General features: G+C 39.5%; 1 protein-coding gene across 8 annotated transcripts in view; it reads left to right on the forward strand.

The window, feature by feature from the left end:
* Nucleotides 1-19,108, forward strand: part of CRYZ (crystallin zeta) — a 38,249-nt gene that overhangs the window by 3,743 nt on the left and 15,398 nt on the right. For 6 of the 8 annotated variants that reach the window (XM_054512801.2, XM_045897402.3, XM_064588973.1 and 3 more), the window contains exons 2-8: nt 679-795; nt 2,206-2,358; nt 5,295-5,458; nt 10,353-10,404; nt 14,309-14,458; nt 18,535-18,636; nt 18,737-18,832. In XM_054512801.2, the coding sequence (XP_054368776.1) occupies nt 685-795; nt 2,206-2,358; nt 5,295-5,458; nt 10,353-10,404; nt 14,309-14,458; nt 18,535-18,636; nt 18,737-18,832 (828 nt within the window). In that variant the 5' untranslated portion in view covers nt 679-684. The remainder of the gene's footprint in view (nt 1-678; nt 796-2,205; nt 2,359-5,294; nt 5,459-10,352; nt 10,405-14,308; nt 14,459-18,534; nt 18,637-18,736; nt 18,833-19,108) is intronic. The other 2 variants (XM_054512804.2, XM_064588974.1) reach the window with 1 other exon arrangement.

Here is a 19,108-nt window from a genome sequence, read left to right on the forward strand (position 1 = left end):
GCAAGTTGCAGAATTAAGTACAGTATGATCCAATCTAAATAAAGTTTGAGAACATGCAACACATGGCACATATTGTTGAATGAAGTAGTGATATGACATCATGCATGGGAATGATGAGCTCTGAGTTTATGGTAATAATCACCTCTTAAAAGTGCGGGCCAGAAATGGGCTTGGGGATGGGTACAGAAGGCTTCAGTTATATCTATAATGTTCTAGGTTTTTAAGATGTTAAGATTTATTAAAGCAGGTGGCAGGTAAATGTGTTCATTATATTCTTTATGTTTCTCTCTATATTTGAAGTATTTCATAATCTAATAGGTCTATTTCTCTAATGTTAATAAAACTTAACAAATTTCTAAGATGTGGCAGCACAAACTTGCACAAAAAGAAACCTAAGATACTGTATCATGCTATGTCTAGCCAGATGTTTTTGTTTGCATGTTTGATTCCCTTGTGGAAGGCACTGAATCCCTACAGGAAGTAATATCAAGTATTTTGCTTTGTAGCTGAAGGAGTTGTAAGATGAAAGGCCCTTAAACATGAAATGAGATCTGTGTAAGCTCATGATTTAAATTGTTGTTTGAAAAATTGTTTGATCTGCCTCCTCCAGGGGAAAAAACATAGTGATATAGCCTAGATACCATATGACAGAACATTATTTTTTTCCTTGGTGTCTAGATCACCATGGCGACTGGACAGAAGTTGATGAGAGCGATTCGAGTTTTTGAATTTGGTGGACCAGAAGTGCTGAAACTCCAGTCGGATATTGCAGTACCAATTCCAAAAGACCATCAGGTGGAAATAATTACATAAAAACAGACAGTAATTACACTGAGTGTGAGTCTCCAGCACATCAGGTTAATGTTCAAAAGAAGCAGACTCACAATAATTCGTAGAGACATTGAATTAGGACAAAGTTTATACTGATGATACATGTGAGCTCTGACAAAGAGAGTATAGTTATAACAGTGAGGTAGATCTATAAAAAAGAAAAATATCTTGCTATAAGAACATTTTTGAGGTTGAGGATCATCTGTGCAGTGCCATAATTGAATTTTTCTGCATGGAGTCATAAGTAGTTTTGAACAAGTTATTCTGTTACACACTTTCATGATTTCTATTTTGTGCACAGTAGGAAAATGGTTTTCTTCTGCATACATGCCCTTCTATATGTGATTTAAGAGAATTTAAATGAAGAGTTTAATCATTTCTGGTGACTTTAACGATATACTTTCTCATTAAAAATTATGTATCTTTATTACCACACCTTCCATGACTCCCAGGTCTCATTTTCTTAACGAACCTTGAACCTCCTGAGAGTTTTTACAATTTGGCCATAACCTAACTTTAGAGATTCATTTCTTATTGTTCCTTTTCAATAGACTGTGCTGTAACAAGCAGCATTATCTGGTTTCCCCAAGAGGCCCTTTTATTCCTTCTCATACTATTCCTTCTACCTGAGATACCCTTTTCTCCCATTCTGAAAGAATATCTACTCTCCTTTTACGGCCTAGCTCAAATACCACTTTCTTTGTAAGGCCTTCTCTTACTCCTACAGCAAAAGTAATCATTATATATTAAGTAAGGTAAAATTAGCTTCTGTGGTAGATGTAACCTCAAAATCTCAGTGGTTCAACAATAGAAAATTACTTCTCATTCACTAAATTCCAGAATTCTAAAACATCAGTGGGTAACTCTCAAAGAGTGAATTTGTGGACCTAGCCTTCTTCCATCATGTGGCTCTGCCACCTTCAACACCTCTGTCTTCTGGGGTCACTTCTTTAAAAGGGTGGAGGCACAGTGTGGATTGCCTAGAACATCTTTAATGGCCCTGACAGTGACTCTGATCACTGTTGTTCACATTCTGTTGGCTAAAACTCAATCATAGGGCACCAAGAAATAATATTCTTCCTATGTACCCAGGAGGAGGAAGAATTAGATTTGATGAGCCCATAGAGGTTTGTGCCACACATCCTCTCAAGTACTTCCACTACTATTTTCCCAAAATGTCCTTAATATAGCACATAATAAGCCTTTCTGTCTTATCTTTTTTATGTATATGTTGGTTTGCAAAACTAATGTGAGTCCGTTGAAGGTGAGGTTTTCCCCTCCATTTTTATAATTCCCACAATCAGTGGAGTCCTAGCATAACGCTGAATGAATGCCTAAATGTTCCGTGTGAACGAAAATACGTTGTCATTGCAGGTTCTGATCAAAGTCCACGCATGTGGTGTAAATCCAGTGGAAACGTATATTCGTTCTGGTACTTACAGCAGGAAACCACTCTTACCCTATACTCCTGGGTCAGATGTGGCTGGCGTAATAGAAGCCGTTGGAGATAATGTATCCACTTTCAAGGTATTACATTTTAAATTATTTCCATTTTGGCTTAATATTTTTTTTCAAATTTTTTAACATGGCTTTTAAAATGTGTTGTTATTTAAGTCTTTAAAAGGCCCCGTTACAGATTAAGGAGTGCACTTGCTGTGATGAGCACTGGGTGTTGTATGGAAGTGTTGAATCACTAGATTGTACACCTGAAACTAATATTACACTGTCTGTTAACGAACTGGAATTTAAATAAAAACTTAAAAAAAATGAAAGGCCCCATTACACAATTTCTGCCACTTGGGGGACTCCTCTATTCAAAAAAGAGATTGCCTTTTATCTGGAGGTCTTCCTTGTTTCCATTGTTGGGGACAAGTGCTGGATAAATTCGTTATCTTCACATCCTCACAGAATTCAACTGTGATCCTTTTGATGTAGCAGAAATATGTAAGGACAGAAAATAGGCAAGGAAATTATACTATTTCCTAACTCTCAGTAATACACAAACCAACATAATGTTTGATTCCTTTTATAAATTTAGTTTCATAAGATAAAGGGAAGGCCAATTCTTTTGAATAATAAGTAAAAGATGAAAAAAATGCCAGGTCAACTATACATTTTTAGAGCTCTGCCTCAGATCAAGGTGACTGAGTCAATAAAAATGTTACGATAGGGGCTTTTGTTATTTATATGCCAAAAGGAATCTAAAACATGGATAGTATATTCATGTTTTAGCATCTTTCCTCATAATTCCTTGACCTGCTCCACTTTGGCAGCACATTTACCAAAATTGGACTGAGACAGAGAAGGTTAACGTGGCCTCTGCACAGGAAGACCAACCGATTCCTACAGCGTTGCTCTCCTCAGCCTGTGGCGGTCTGGCTTCTGCCCCCATAGCTCCACGGAAACATTCTTGCTAATGTCACTAATGGCCTCTCGATTGCTGGAGTTAATGGGCCCTTTTATGTCATTATCTCTCTTGACTTCTTGGTGACATTTGACACTCTCAGCCGCTTTTTCTTAAAAAAAAAATTTTTTTTTCTTCAGCTTCTATGACATCATTTTTCCTGTCCTCTTCCCCACTTCCTCCTAGGCATTGTTTTTCAAGCTGCTCTTTCTCGGGATGCTCCTCAAATTTCAGTGTTGCCCAGTGTTCTCAGTCCTCTTTACACTTTGGCATTCTGTGCCTTCTTCACGATGACCCCACGGTTGCCAGGATCACATGTGACATCTTAGAATTTTCCACCAAGCTGTGGACCTGTGCTGTCTAATAAGGTGCATACCCCATGCTCTTCCTTCTCTGTCTTTGCTCATATTGGTTCTTCTGCTTGGCAGAATGAAACTGAAACTTACAAACATAGGTGCGGGGGCTTTTACCCTCCAGCTTTAGTTCCTTTTCATTTTATCTCTGAAACTATTACCTTCCATATATTAGACTACTTACTCATTGGGCACAAATGCTAGCGATTTCTCAGCATTTATTCCTGCCACTGTTCCTTTGTTTACTTTGTTCCCTTCACTCATAATGACTGTTGTCAGTTCTAGTTTTCAAAATCTTGTCCAATTCCTCAAGGCCTACCTTAAATATTGGCTTCTCAGTGAAGCTATTTTTGATTCCTTCAACTTAGAAATAATTCCTTTCTTTTCCTGGTTACTTATCTTTGATGGTTCATCATGTTTTCTTGCATTGTAGTTATTCCTATCCTTTCCTTTTCTCTCTTCTTAGGGTTTAGGATGCTTTCAATGGGGGAAGTTGTTTTGTTATTAATATCCATCACAGAACTCAAAGTCCTGCTTTCCATAATGAATTCTTAGAACATGTTTGAATTATATTGCAATCTGTGCAACATCTTTTTAAGCTATTAAAGCAGGATTAATCTTAACACAGTCATATTTGACCATTTGCACGTGGCACTGTTAAGCAGGGATGAGTCTGACTGCTGGATGGATGCCTTTTGAATCTTTTTTGTTTCTATCCCACAACATAGTGCTATTACTTTTTTAGATCTTTTGGGGGGGGGGGCAATTGAATAATCCTGAAAGTTCTTGCCTTAATATTTTGCTTATTCCAAGGAATATTTAATTTTTTTCCAGAAAGAAGAGTTCGGGCAGGTGTTTGTAGTAGACAGTCTGATTTCCCTGGCATGCAGGTCACATTGGGCAGGCTCTAAGTCTTGCATCGTGCCTTACCTCACTCTCGGTTATGCGTCTGCTTTTCAATAGCAAGGACCCAGCAGAGTTTCCTGAGAGTTTACTGTGTTTCTGATGCTGTAACAAGCGAAGAAGCCTGTCCCAGCTCATCTTGCTGTCAGGATTCAGCCATAGTTTCCTGCTCTTGGTGTATGCATAAAAAATGAGGGAAAGAATGCAGGGGTGAAGAAACCCAGGGGACGGATTTAGAACACGTATTTGGTGTGTGGAAGAAACCTTACATTTTATTTGTTTCTTCTTCCTAGTATTTCGGAGAAAAAAATAGTTGTATTAACTGTCATTTACTAACTGCTTAATCTGAGCAAATTATTGAACTTCTTTGTCCCTCAATTTCCTCATTTGTATAGTGGAATTAATCTAAAGTGGTGATAAGAAAAGTACTTACCTCATAAGCTCTTGAGAAGATCAAATTAGACAATACTCATTAGACTCCTAATACAGTGTCTTGCACGGTAAGCTCTCTCGATAAAGGCGATAAAGGTTAGTTGTCTTCTCATTATACCATTCTGGAGGTTCTCTTTCCTTTCCTTTCCTTTTTTTTTTCCTATTTTCCTTAAGTTTTCTTCTTCTTGGTTTCTATTAATAAAACCTTTAAAAATGTTCAATATGCTGAAGATAGTTTTATGAGACCCTAAGATGTAGAAAACAATACATAAATACTTATTTGTTGTTATAAAAATTGCATTGTAAAGAATTATACCCATTGACATCATTTTTAATCCCTGGTGCATTTATCGATTTATTGCTTTCCCTAGAAAGGTGACAGAGTTTTCACTACCAGCACCATCTCTGGGGGCTACGCCGAGTATGCCCTCGCAGCAGATCACAGTGTTTACACACTGCCAGAAAAACTGGACTTTCAGCAAGGAGCTGCCATCGGCATTCCATATTTTACTGCTTTTCGAGCTCTGCTCCACAGGTAACGACACACACGGTCGGTCATAGAGCCGGTATCACCTGCCTTCCTATCACGCATCCATATCTCTCCTATGCGGTTACTATTTAGTTACCATTAAGCATTTATGGAGTGGAAACTGTGCTAATTTGGAAGATTATTTTAATCACTGGGGATACAAAGAAGAGCAAAATGCTGTCTTTGTCTTTAAGATGCTGACAGTCTAGTAAGAGAGACAGACATAAGAGTTATAATATTTTTTTTTCCCCCAGGGCTCCTTTTTTTTTTTTAAGATTGTATTTATTTATTTGAGAGAGAATGAGAGACAGAGAGCACAAGAGGGAAGAGGGTCAGAGGGAGAAGCAGACCCCCTGCTGAGCAGGGAGCCCGACGCGGGACTCGATTCCAGGACTCCAGGATCATGACCTGAGCTGAAGGCAGTCGCTTAACCAACTGAGCCACCCAGGCGCCCAAGAGTTATAATATTGATGTATAATGTGGAAAGTACAGTGGTGTAGATGTGCATAGGGATTTATGGGATCATAAGGGATGTAACAGTGGTGATGAGATAGGGCTTCTTGCCAAGATGTAAGGCTTGGATTATTTTAAAGTCATGGTTCAAAAAATCTTGTTATCCAGCCCTAGAAACTAATTGCTGCAATTTAAAAATACCATGTAGGGCCCTACCCTAGACCCACTGGTCAGTCTCCATGGCTGGGATCTGACAATTTTTATATATATATACATACATATATATACACACACACACACACACACACATATATATATATATATAATTTTTTTTTTAAAGAGTTGATTTTTAAGTAATCTCTGTAGCCAGCATGGGGCTTGAACTCACAACCCCAAGATCAAGAGTCACATGCTCCACCAACTGAGCCAGCCAGGCGCCCCTCTGAAAATATGTACTTTAATCAGGGAGTTATCTTGGGGAAGGATAGCTGGGAGGGGAGAGGAAATTCTAGACAATGGGAATAGCCTGGTGTCGGAGGGGGGAGAATCATGATATTTAAGGAGAGCTATAGCAATTTGGTTTTGTTGGATAAAAGATTACAAGGCAAAGAGTGGCATAGAATTAGGTTGGAATATAGTAATCTTTTAATAAATATTAGCTGTCACATGAAATAGGTAGGTTTCAGATTGTAAAAAGCAAGATGATAGAGCTCGCACACTGTTCCGTAAGGGGTTGGGGGTCATGAAATGTTCAATTCAGGAGAGTGATACTGTTATATGAGTGTTTTATTAAGATCACCTATCAGTATGTGAAGGATGGATTTGATGACAGGAGTGGAGAAGGAGATGGGTGGGTCTTATACGAGTATCCTTTAGGCAAAATACCTAAGGGCCAGAGCAAAAGCCATGGTAGAAAAGGTGGAAGGGAAAGGACAACTATTAGAGGGTAAAATCAGGTGTGTTTGGTGACTGTTTGCATGTGGAGAATGAGAGAGAAGATGAACTTACGGATACTTCTAGCTCTTTAGGTTGGTAAATGTTTAACTATGACAAAGAAAAGAAGGAAAAAGTTTCAAAGGGAAGCTTGGTCCAGTTTTGGAGTTGAAACCAAGATAGGCATCATGATGGAAAAGACCAGCAACCTGTTGTGTGAAAGAATCTGAAGCCTGAAGGGTAAAGATGTCAACATGGGGTTATCAGCCTGTGGGTGGGAGTTGACAAGATGAAAGTGACTGAAAGCCTTCAGGGAGTGAAGAACAGTGGAGTGAGAATAGAAAGTTAGAGAAAATCAGCATGGAGGAGTATAGTCAGAGGTAGGGGACAGAGTCCTAAGAGACCAAAGGGAGCGTTTGCCAAAGCCAAGGTCATGGTGTCTGTTAAACACCTGTTAAGTTCATGGTCCTTGAAGACAGAAAGACTTGTTACTGGACTGTCATCTCCTACTACCAGCCATATGACCGTGGTCCAGTTACTTCCCTGTCTCAGCTGTAGTTTAGTGGTTTGAAAAACATGAATATTAATAGCACCTCCTTCCTAGGGGTGTGGTGAGAATTCAGTGAAGTCATACCTGTGAATCTCAGTGCAGACCCTGGCACAGAGTAAGTACTCCGTCGTCGGTGTTGGTGGTGTTAGGGGCAGTGGTTGATGTTGCTACTAAGAAGGGAAGCTAGCTGTCAAATGCAGCAGTGAGGTGTGTTTGGGAAAAAAAAGAACAGTTAGGATTAGCAATTAGGAGGTGATTGGTGACTTGAGTCCAAGTCACTTTCCCAGTAGAGCGGCGGGACAGAAGCTTGATTGGGCTGAGGAAGGAGGTGGAATTGGGTTCCTTGAATGGAGATAAGGAGGAGGAAGTAGAAGAGTACTCGGGAGTTTGTGGGGACAAAAGGTTGGACGGGAGCTGCATATGTTTATAGCTGAGGAAAGATCTAGCAGAGGGAGCGACGGAAGGTTTGGAAGAGAGGGTGGAGCGGCAGATGGTGGGATGGAAAGAAGTAGGACGGGTGGAGAGATTGGCCTCAGATATTAAAGGACATCTCGTCTGCTAAGCCCAGAAGAGGTAAAGATGGTATAACTATGGAAAAATGTGTGGGTAGGGAGGTGGAGTGTTGAAGGAACGTATATGAGATTGCCTCACTTTTTATAATTAAATGGGCGGCAAAGTAATCTTTTGAGAATCAGAATGGAAGTGGCACCAAAATGCATGGTCACGTGATCTTTTTTTTTTTTTTAATAGTACTTTGCCCTTTGGGTAGATTATCACGGAAGTTGGATTTTAACATTAATCCAGGGCTGGAATGTTAGGGACAGAATGGAGTAGCATGAAGGAAATGAGAGCCCAGGAGAGGAAGAGAGAGGAGCCGGGGTGACCTGCTATGGGGTCCCGGCTGGCTAGTTCAGGAAATGGGGCAGGAGCAACAAGTAGGCAGAAATTGAGCAATCCAGAGATGGTAATCTCTGGGAAGTTGGAGAAAAGATTTTGAGAGAATATGGGCTTGCAGAATTAGGATAGGAGATTACTGTCATAACACTGGTTATTAGGGTCTGATATTTCTCTAGTAGAGTGTTCAGGGGTGGTTACCAGGTTCCGCCTTGGGAGAGAGTGGCTAAAGGGGAGAATTCAGGAATTCTTGTGATTCAAGATTTTCTTCCCAGAGAATGTTGAAATCTTTTAGATTAGGGCCGGTTTTGGCGTGGAAGAGAAAGCCAGGTACTAATGTGCCAGGTACTAATCTTCAGTGACTGGGAGGAAGTCTGGAACAACAGCATGGAAGGCCAGGCCAAGGCTCGAGCCCCTGCCATGAGCCCCCAGGGGAGCTGACTATATTAGTCAGGGTTGTCTAGAGGAACAGAACAACAGAATGTATATGTACATATGTACGTATTACATACATACATACATACATATACAGAGAGAGAGATTGATTTGTGGAGGCTTGGTGAGTTTAAAGTCTGATAGGGTAAACTGGCAGGCTGGAGACCCAGGAAAGAGTTGCAGTTTGAGTTCAAAGGCAGTCTACTGGCAAAATCACTTCTTGTTCCAGAAGTCAGTTTTTGTTCTTTTAAGGCCTTCAGCTGATTGGATGAGGCCCTCCACAGAGACATCCAGAATAATGTTTAACCAAATTCTGGCCCCATGGCCCAGCCAAGCTGACACATAAAATTAACCATCACAATGACTCTGTGCAAGGGTAGAAGGATCATAACAGTGGGGTCCAAGAGAGGGTTAGCTTGCTTTTTCACCTCCCACCCCAGGCCCAGTGGTTTAGGAGAATGTGCTCTTAGTGTTTGAGGGGTTGTCTGTAAGATTCTTAAAAGAACCATTTCTGGGAAAAGTATTTCATATGCCATAGTATGACATCAGTAATCCTATTCCCTTACATTCATATTTTACTTTTTAAAATCTCAAAGTGTTTGGTAATAGTTTATCATTTAGACTCTCCATTTAACTCACTGCCCTCAGTCCCCTTACCTCTAAACAAGAGTATTGGAAGAAGTTTCGTTTACTGCTCGTGATTGCTATTTGTCAGCTCTTGGCACGCAGCCTTGAGCATGACTCTGGGTCACTGTGTTCTTACTCCCAGATTGAACATAATATCTGTACAGTGTGGCCACCCCCAGTATTTTAGGAAGTAAGAGATCCTCCCCGAGAGTCCGATCTGGATCACAGAACAGCTGCTGGATTGGGACATTAGCACTTGTCCATCTGGAATAATAAAGCATCTCCTGTCTGTCTTGCTGCCTGTGCCTTATTTTCGGTATAATGGAAAAGTAGTCAGATGAACCAGAAGTAGAAAGAATATGTCATCTTACCGGAGGATCTAGACATTTTTTGGTGTGACATGGAAACCTCTGTGACAGGATTGATCGTATTTCTTACCCTCGTAGCGCTGCTGACTCAGCATTGCTCTCTGAAATGTGGGCTTAGAGGCTGTACGACCTGATGTTCAAAGGCATAGAGAAGGAAAATGTTTTCTTAAATCATCTAACTTCTGCGTTTTCTTGGGCATTACCCTGGGTCACAGAACCGAGACTGGGCTATCATAAGCCTGTTTTGGAACACTTTCTGTAGGAATGAACGAGAGACTCCTGTTCCTCTAGGTTCAGCTCTTTCACTTCACGTGCCTCCAAAGACGGTAGCCTCCCAGAAGGAAGGTAGCACCCTGATGTGCTACCAGCATCCAGCACCGTGCCTGGCACATAATAGGTTCCCATTAAACATTTGTTGAACGAACAAATGAATTTCATGTTTTCTTTCGTCTATGGCCCTGTAGAACCCTCATTTGATCCTGTGAAGCTTGGAGAGTATTTTGGGCTGTAGAGCAGAATGAGTTTCCTGTTTGGGGACGCGTTAGCTGAACTGAGGGTAGAATTTCCTTAAGAAGAATGACAAACACCTGAGCTTCATTACCTTCAACGTGAGGTGATGAACCCTTGTCTTGTTTTGCAGTGCCCGTGTGAAAGCTGGAGAAAGTGTGCTGGTTCATGGGGCTAGCGGAGGAGTAAGTATTTCTTTATTTTTAAGTTTATGTTTAAAGGAGCTTATGTGTGTGGGTTTCACATTATATTTCTTTTCAGTCATTTTTAAAAGTCATGTTAATAAATATGGTCAATACTTGTAGTCAGTACATATATTCCTTTTTGTAGTAAAGCTTCTTCAAATGCTGTCTTCTGAAGGTGATTCCTTGTCATTAGTTTAGCATTTCTTGGTTAATACATTCAGCAGATCACCCTATTAAAAATATCTGTATTAGGTTTTCCACCTGTGTCAGGTGCAGACCAAAATAAACTGGCTTTGTTTTTGCCTTCAAGTAGCATATGTTGTAAGAGTATTTATTTGGAATTTTAAACAGGTTTTTAAAGTTAATATTAATTCCATATTCCCTTAGCTAAGGAAACTAAGGCTCATTAAAGCTTTACCTGTGTTGCCCCAGACAGCACTGCAAAGCCACATTGTGAATTCTGAGACTCTTCTATCTCCCTTCCACTGCTTGCCTGCTGCGCTTTGAGGACATTCATGGAATGCATGGTGTACAGCTGTGTCCTTAACGCCACAACCCATGGCTTAAATGCTAATGGAGAGGGGGGAGGGACTGAGAACTTTAAAATAAGCCCTTCAGTGAAATAACCCAACACAGGGCTGTCAGAAGCTTCTTCAAGAAACCGGCTGTCAATCTGCCTCTGAGGAGCTTAGAGGAAAAGTTAGAGCTCTGAGGTTGGAATTTAACAAGAAATCCACATGACCTCTATCCTGCATGTAGAGGCTTTAGAAATTTTGGAGATGAGATTTCATGTTTTTTAAAATACAGGGCCTGGGGCTAGATGGCTCACCTTGAGGAAGCTGGTTAACCCTTTCAGAGCACTGTGTATTCCGCAGAGTAGTTGAAAGGAGTAGCCTGTCAAATGGCACATTGTTCTGGAATAATGAGTGGCATCCTAAAAATGTGAATTTACCTCTAAAGGTGGCCAGGGACTACAGAGCATTCAACCCATTGTGTTTCTGTTACCTTAAATAGATGAAGCACAAGATTCCACACTTAGCCTCCTGTCTACCTCAAATAGATCAATTCTGAAGGATTTCACAGATCAGAGTATTTACTAAAAAGACTAAGATTGTCTTTTGGGGGCTTGAGAAAATATGACAGATATGCCTTGTCAAAAATTCCCATTGCTTAGCTTCACCAAAGAGGCTATTTTGGGTTAAATAAATTTAACCCAAAATAACTAAAGGATCTGTCAAACTTCCATTTATTTAAATTGCTTTGGCTTTCAGAGAGCTAACCTGGTGCTCTGTATAAAAGGGAGAGGTTTCAGTAGGAAGGGCAGAGAAGAATTTAAAGAAAATCTCTTTTTATTCCCTTTACCCTCTTGTAAAAAGCCCAGTCACTTCACCATGATTTTTTTAATTTTTTTTTTTTTTTTTTTTTTTTTTTAAGGCAAAATCCACACTGTTCTCTGAGCTGGCTGAGTTTGTTAAATCCTTGGCTGGCAGGGATAGGCTGGTGGCCTGGTGTGAGAAGCGCTTCTGATCCTCCCTGCCCTACTAGAGGGAAATAGTACTGGGTTTTGTCTTGCTTCTGTTTGTACTTTCTGTCCTCATTTAGTTCAAATTCCTCTGGGATTATGTTGTGTATTTAAAATGGTGTGGAATTTATGAACACAGCTGTTATCCAGATATGTTGGTGGGGAGTGCCCTATTTTAATGTCAGCAAAGTAAAGAACAATAATTGACACATAATGGTATATAATCTATTGAAGTACTGTTCCTGGTATAATTGTTGACAAGAAGGGCATAAACAGTACCTTCAGAATAGCTATTAAATGCCTCTTTAGAGCAGAAGGAGATATATTTGCATTAAATCTTTAGTTTACATGTAGTTTTATTAGAGGCCTTTTTTTTTTTTAAAGTAGCAAAAATCAATAGTGCTAACTCCATAGTATTTTGTGGAATTGAATGTCTCTCTGACTCATGAGACCGTGAGTCCTGGGCGTTTGTTTGTTTTGGTTAAATCAAACAAATCCCTGCCAAAACCCAACTGAGTTGAGGCTCATCACTCCCATATGCCATACAATCTTTAAAGTCTATTTCAGACCTGGGAGTCTGTGATTCTGTTACAGTTTTAATCAGTTTCTATCATCATTTTTCATTTTAATTCTTTTCAATCCATAATGATTTTACCTTCCTCTAAATCATTGGTTATCAATGGGGGTGGTTTAGCATCATCCCTCCTCCCCCTTGAACATTTGGGGCAGTGTCTGGGGACATTATTGGTTGTCACTGGGTGGAGGAGTTCTGGTGTCTAGTAGATAAATACCAGACATGCTGCTAAACATCCTTCAAAGCACAGGATAGCCCCCCGCAACGTAGAATTGTCCAGCCCCAAATGTCAGTAGTGCTAAGTTTGAGAAGCCCTGCTCTAAATGTATGTGACACTTACCTGTAACCAAACATAGATTTCCTAGTATTGCAATTTAAATAACTGCTTTTATCTATATTCCTTATATGCTTTTATTTCTCCTTTACCCTAAGTACATTTATTTAGTGATCTAGTGATTTCATGCAATCTGTGGCTTTATTTTCTTACTTTTTTTTTTAAAGGTTTTATTTATTTATTTGACAGAGATAGCGAGAGCAGGAACACAAGCAGGGGGAGTGGGAGAGGGAGAAGCAGGCTTCTCGCCGAGCAGGGAGCCTGATGCAGGGCTCGATCCCAGGACCCTGGGATCATGACCTGAGCCGAAGGCAGACATTTAATGACTGAGCCACCCAGGTGCCCCCAATTCATGGCTTTAAATACCAACTATAAAGTGATGAATCTCAGATTTATATTTCCAACTCTGGATGCTCCCAAGTCCATATGTGTATTTAGCTAATTACTGCACATCCTCAGTTAAGTGAGCAAATACAGCTCAGCTTTTTCAAAGTGAATTCCTGCAAGGCCCTGCATGCCCCTCTGCCCGCATCTTGCACTATCTCCCATGTACCCTGCTGTCAAGCCACGTTAACCCTCTTTCAGTCCTTTGAATGCCCCAAGCTCATTCCCATGTCACCAGGTGAGTCACAACCATTCTGCCTACAGCATTCTCCACCAGGCTTTCCAGATATTCACACGGCTCATCCCTCACTTCACTCAGGTCTTTCTTGGTGACCTCACTAGTCCCTCTCCCTATCTCCAATAGGCTAGGTTTTTTTTCATAGCACTTTTTCTTTTCTGAATGTACTTTATTCATTCATTTATTTGTTTGTGTGTTTATTATTTTCCCCCTTTCTCAGAATATAAGTTTCTTACATGAAGTACCATGCCTAGCACATAGTAAACACTCAATAAATGGTCATCATATGGATGAATGGATTAATTTGCTCATATACCTATCTCTTCCACTTAAATGATGTCACATTTGTCATTTAGCATTTTATATGTACTGTTAAAGTATGAAGTCAGTGAACAAGTTTTGAATATCTTTAAACCCTGTACCTTCTGCACAAAGTAGATGCTAATAGTAAGCATTTTGATACCGTGGTTAAAAGCTCAAGCTCTACAGACTGAATTGGCCCAGCTCTGTGATTTGGCCGTGTTCCCATCTCTGTGACCTGGGCAAGTTACTTATATTTTATAAGCTTCAGTTTTCTCATCTATTGAATATGGACAATAATAATATCTACCTCCTAGGCTTATTGTGAGGCTAAAATAAAGCAATGGGTTGAAAGTCTTTTGAGTGGTACCTGACACATTATAAATGCTCAATAAAAGTTAGCTATTGTTGTTCTTATTTCTTCATTTAGACTCGAAATTCCTTAAGGATAGGGTAGGACCTAGAAGAACCTTAAGTTTATTACATATATTTAATAAATATTTGCAGGGATGCAAAGAATCTAAAACTAGGCATTTATATTTTGTTTTTCAGGTTGGACTAGCAGCATGCCAAATTGCCAGAGCTTATGGCTTAAAGGTTTTGGGCACAGCTGGTACTGAAGAAGGACAAAACATTGTTTTGCAAAATGGAGCCCATGAAGTGTTCAATCACAGAGAACTCAATTATATTGATAAAATTAAGGTAAAACTATTCTACAGTTTTATAAAAGTAAATTTTATTTCTTGGGAGACTTCCTTTTTTTGTAAGTTCTTTTTTCTTATCAACCACTCTCTTAAAATTGTTTGCTTCTTTTTTTATGCCTATGTGTTTTACAGTTTTAATAAATTAAAAAGCAGAGATGTCTAATTTTCAAATCTTTACTCTCATCTGTCTTGTTTATGTTTATCAAATAAAACCTAGCCTTTCCAGAGTCTTATAGCTATAAAAATTGCTACTCTTTAATGTAGTCACATTTTAAGTAAAGTCATAGCTTTGTATTTAGAGCCCTGAGTTCTTTTTTTTTTTAACATTTATTTAGTTTTGTTTTTTTGGGTTTTTTTAATCATTTAAATTCAGTTAACATATAGTGTATTATTGGTTTCAGAGGTACAGGTCTTTGATTCATCAGTCTTATATAATACCCAGTGCTCATTACATCACATGCCCTCCTTAATGTCCCTCACCTGGTTATCCCATCCCTCTACCCCTCTCCCCTCCAGCAACCCTCAGTTTTTTTCCTATGATTAAGAGTCTCTTATGGTTTGTCTCCCTCTCTGATTTTGTCTTCTTTTATTTTTTCCTCTCTTTCCCAATGATCCTCTGCCTTGTTTCTTAAGTTCCACATATGAGTTAGATCATATGATAATTGTCTTTCTCTGACTGACTTACTTTGCTTAGCATAATACCCTCTAGTTCTATCCACGTCGTTGCAAATGGCAAGATTTCGTTTTTGATTGCTGAGTAATATTCCATTATATATTATATATATATATAATATATACATCACATCTTTATCCTTTCATCTATTGATGGATTTATTTATTTTAGAGATAGAGAGAGCGAGTATGGCAGGAGGAGTGGGAGGTGTAGAGGGAGAGGGACAGAGAAACTCAAGCACACTCCATGCTGAGTGTGGAGCAGGACATGGACCTCTATCTCATGACCCTGAGATCATAACCTGAGCTGAAACCAAGAGTCAGACACTTAAATGACTGCACCATCCAGGCACCCTCCTTTTACTTTTTTTGATACTTGTAGATATTGTGAAATGATCACCACAGTAAATCTCACTAACATCCATCACCATACATAGTCACAAAATTTTTTTCTTCTGATAAGAACTTTTAAGATCTACTGTTAGCAGCTTTTAGATCTGTGATACAGTATTTTTTTTTTTTTAAAGATTTTATTTATTTATTTGACAGAGAGAGACACAGTGAGAGAGGGAACACAAGCAGGGGGAGTGGGAGAGGGAGAAGCAGGCTCCCCGCAGAGCAGGGAGCCCGATGCAGGACTCGATCCCAGGACCCTGGGATCATGACCTGAGCTGAAGGCAGTCGCTTAACCAACTGAGCCACCCAGGCGCCCTGTGATACAGTATTAACAGTTGTGTTGGCCATGCTGTACTTTACATCCCTGTGACTTATTTTTTTTTTTATAACTGGAAGTTTGTACCTTTTGACCTCATTCACCCATTACACCCACTTCCAGCCCTCTGCCTCTGGCAACCACGGGGTTTTCTTAATATAATTTCTGTTGGTGTAACTTTTTAGTGAAAAGTGAGGTATCTACAGATTACAAACTGGATCCGTCTAGCCTAGGGAAAAAAGTTTATTTTTAATTGGATGCCGTGGAGGAATAATCATTACCTCATCCAGAGCAGTGAAGTAGGTTTTAGTTAGTTGTTGCATATATTCCATTGTTAGAGCAGAATTCAAGCAGATTCTGAAGTTCTCTGTACTATAGTAGAAATTTACTAAATAGTGATTACTTTGCTAAACCTCAAATTACTTGCTTATGTTGAGAAAGACTTAGAATTTTCCAGGTACTGATTACTATGTAACCTCAGTCATTAACAAATTGAGGAAAGTATGAGTGAGAGTTTATTTATTAGCACTAAATCATATTGCCAAAAAACTGAGTAAAAGTACTCCTTTGTATATGTCTAAGAAACCTAAAATTAATTGAATAGTCACTCCTGCTCCCATCATCCAAGAGTATTTACAAAGATGAAAAATGGCCAGTTAATTTAAGAATATGTTTTTGTTTTGCAGAAATCTGACTTTAAGACCCTGAGGTCTTGTGGCTTCTTTCTCTTCCACTAGCTCCTTCTGCTTAAGTCTCTCTCATTCTCCAAATCATTCCCCTAACCTTTATCAAACCCTCCACCCCCTCTACGACCACACTTCTTGAAAAAGCAGTGAGTACTTACTCCTTTTACTTCCTTACCTCCCAGCACCTTCCACTGCATTTTGCTTGTCAGAGGTCACCGGTGAGCTCCTAATTATCCCTCTGCTGCTTTTGGCTTAGCCTTCATACTGTGTGATTTTTTGGCAGCAGCTGACCCTGATCACATCTCCTGGCAGCTGGTTCTCTTCTTACTTCCCTGACTTCATTTTCATTCCCCTTCCTCCTCGTATTACTTAGGTGTTGCTGTTCCTTAGCCTTTCCCCTTGGTCTCGTATCTTCCCTGGTGCTAGACCTTCCCCCTGATCAATCTCATCTACAACCATGGCTTCAGTTTGTGCCCACATCCTGCGGATTTCCAGCACTGTCTCTGGCCTGCGTTCCCTTCCTTCATGCCATCAGCCTGCTGGACGTGGCCACTCATCTGCTCACCCAAGACAGACCCACGTTTCATTTTTAATTCCTATCTTTTAATTACTGTTCTCCTTCCTGCCCGTCAGGTCTGCCACCTCCCTCTGTCAGTTTCTATTCTGACATGCCTTTCAAATATGTCTCCCTTTGTTCTCGTCTCTGCTGTGACTTAGTTTAGTCCTCATCTTCTCCAGCTTTGTCTGTTATTTATAACTGACCTAATATCCCCTTCTGTCTTCACATTTTCCAGACTTACTTGGTTCTCCTTTAAAAAAAAAAAAAATCTCCAGGAATAACTAAAGTGGAAGCTCCATGAGAATAGGAATTTTTGTCTTTCTTGGTCCCTGCTGCACCTTCAGTATCTAAAACAGGGTCTGGCACAAAAATTAGCACCTGCCTCCCAAAAGTCTAGCTCCTTTAACATGGCATTCGATACGTGTTCCTAGTCCATACTGGTATAGTTGACAGTCGCCTCTCTACCTCTTCCCCGCCCCCCGCCTTCCCAAACACGTGCCCCAGCTCCTCTGGGCTACTTTCTAATCCCGACTCGGACTCTCAGTCCATAGCTCTTCTATTTTCTCTTTCTCCCGCCTCAGGTGCAGCTTCTGCTGGCTCCTCTTCCTTCCATTTGCTTAAAGAGCTCCTACTCATTCCTCAGGGCCCAGGTTCTCATCTCTGTTGAACTTTCTCTGATCATTACAGGTGATCAGAGTTATAGCTTTGTTTTTCTCTATAACCTATAGTTTATTTCCACTAACGCAGCACTTAGCCCATCCCATCACAGCTATGATTGCGGTAGGTTTCCATCTTTCTCCCTAGCTTTGTTTTGAGTTCTCTGTGTCCATCTTTGAATTCCCAGTACTTAACAAATGCCTGACACAGGTATTCATTTTTTTTGTTAAATAAAATGAATATAAGGTGTATATGTATAACTTATTTAAGAGAAGAGCCAGTTTTGGATATTGCAAACCAACATTTCTGAAAACCCAAAAGAAAAGTAGTATGCCAAGCTGATTGTAAACCACTTGGGACAAAATTGAATGCATACACAAAAAAATTGGGCAACACCAAACAGCCAATGATTTCCTTCTTTTGTTTTTTGTTTTTTTAACAAAAGTGTAAGCCGATTTGGGATTTGTTGTTTGCTTCTCTGTGAAAATACATTTGAAAACAGAAAATTTTCAACTGAGGAAAAAGTATTTTATAGTCAAGTTGAGTCGAAGCACTTGAAATTTACTTAGTATAAATCTTTATCACTTTAAATGTTGTGACTGGTACCTTGGAATTATATCAACACTATATAATTAGATCATTTAAAATTTGTATATTAGTCTTAAAAATGTAGCATTTTATGTCTTTTGAAACACATTTCTGTAATATATGGGGCTGTGATAACTGTTTTACAGTTGTTTTTTTTTACTTGTTTTCTTATCTTACTCTGCATTTTTTTTATTACATAGAAATCTGTTGGTGAAAAAGGAATTGATGTGATCATTGAAATGTTAGCTAATGTAAATCTTAGTAATGATTTGAATCTTCTGTCATATGGAGGACGAGTAATAGTAAGTATTTTGGTTTCTTCTTACCACTTTGAAGCTTTACCATAATTTAATACTATTTTGCAGTAATCTTTAACTATAGACAAGTTGTTTTTCATACTAGGTTGTTGGCAGCAGAGGTCCTATTGAAATAAACCCACGGGACACCATGGCAAAGGAATCTAGTATAATTGGAGTTGCTCTCTATTCATCAACTAAGGTACGAAAACAAGTGACTCTGATTTTGATAACTTAAACATCGATATAGTTTGCCTAGTCAGGCAGACTGAAAATTCCAGTAGATGTTAAACTTTGCTATCTGACTGAATGGGTTTGTTGAGGATTAGTCACTACAAGATAACTAGGGGGGCGATGTAATTTATTTTCCAAGGGAAGACACTTTTGAGAGAGAAAGGAGATACTATTAGTAATTGCTTCAGGACAGTAGGTTTTTTGTAAACCGACACTGCCTCAGACAAATTGGACTTAAGGTTAC

The sequence above is a fragment of the Mirounga angustirostris genome, unplaced genomic scaffold (genome assembly GCF_029215605.1).
Source record: "Mirounga angustirostris isolate CCGP_5_RB_7025 unplaced genomic scaffold, mMirAng1.0.hap1 SCAF_4, whole genome shotgun sequence".
Lineage (NCBI taxonomy): Eukaryota > Metazoa > Chordata > Mammalia > Carnivora > Phocidae > Mirounga > Mirounga angustirostris.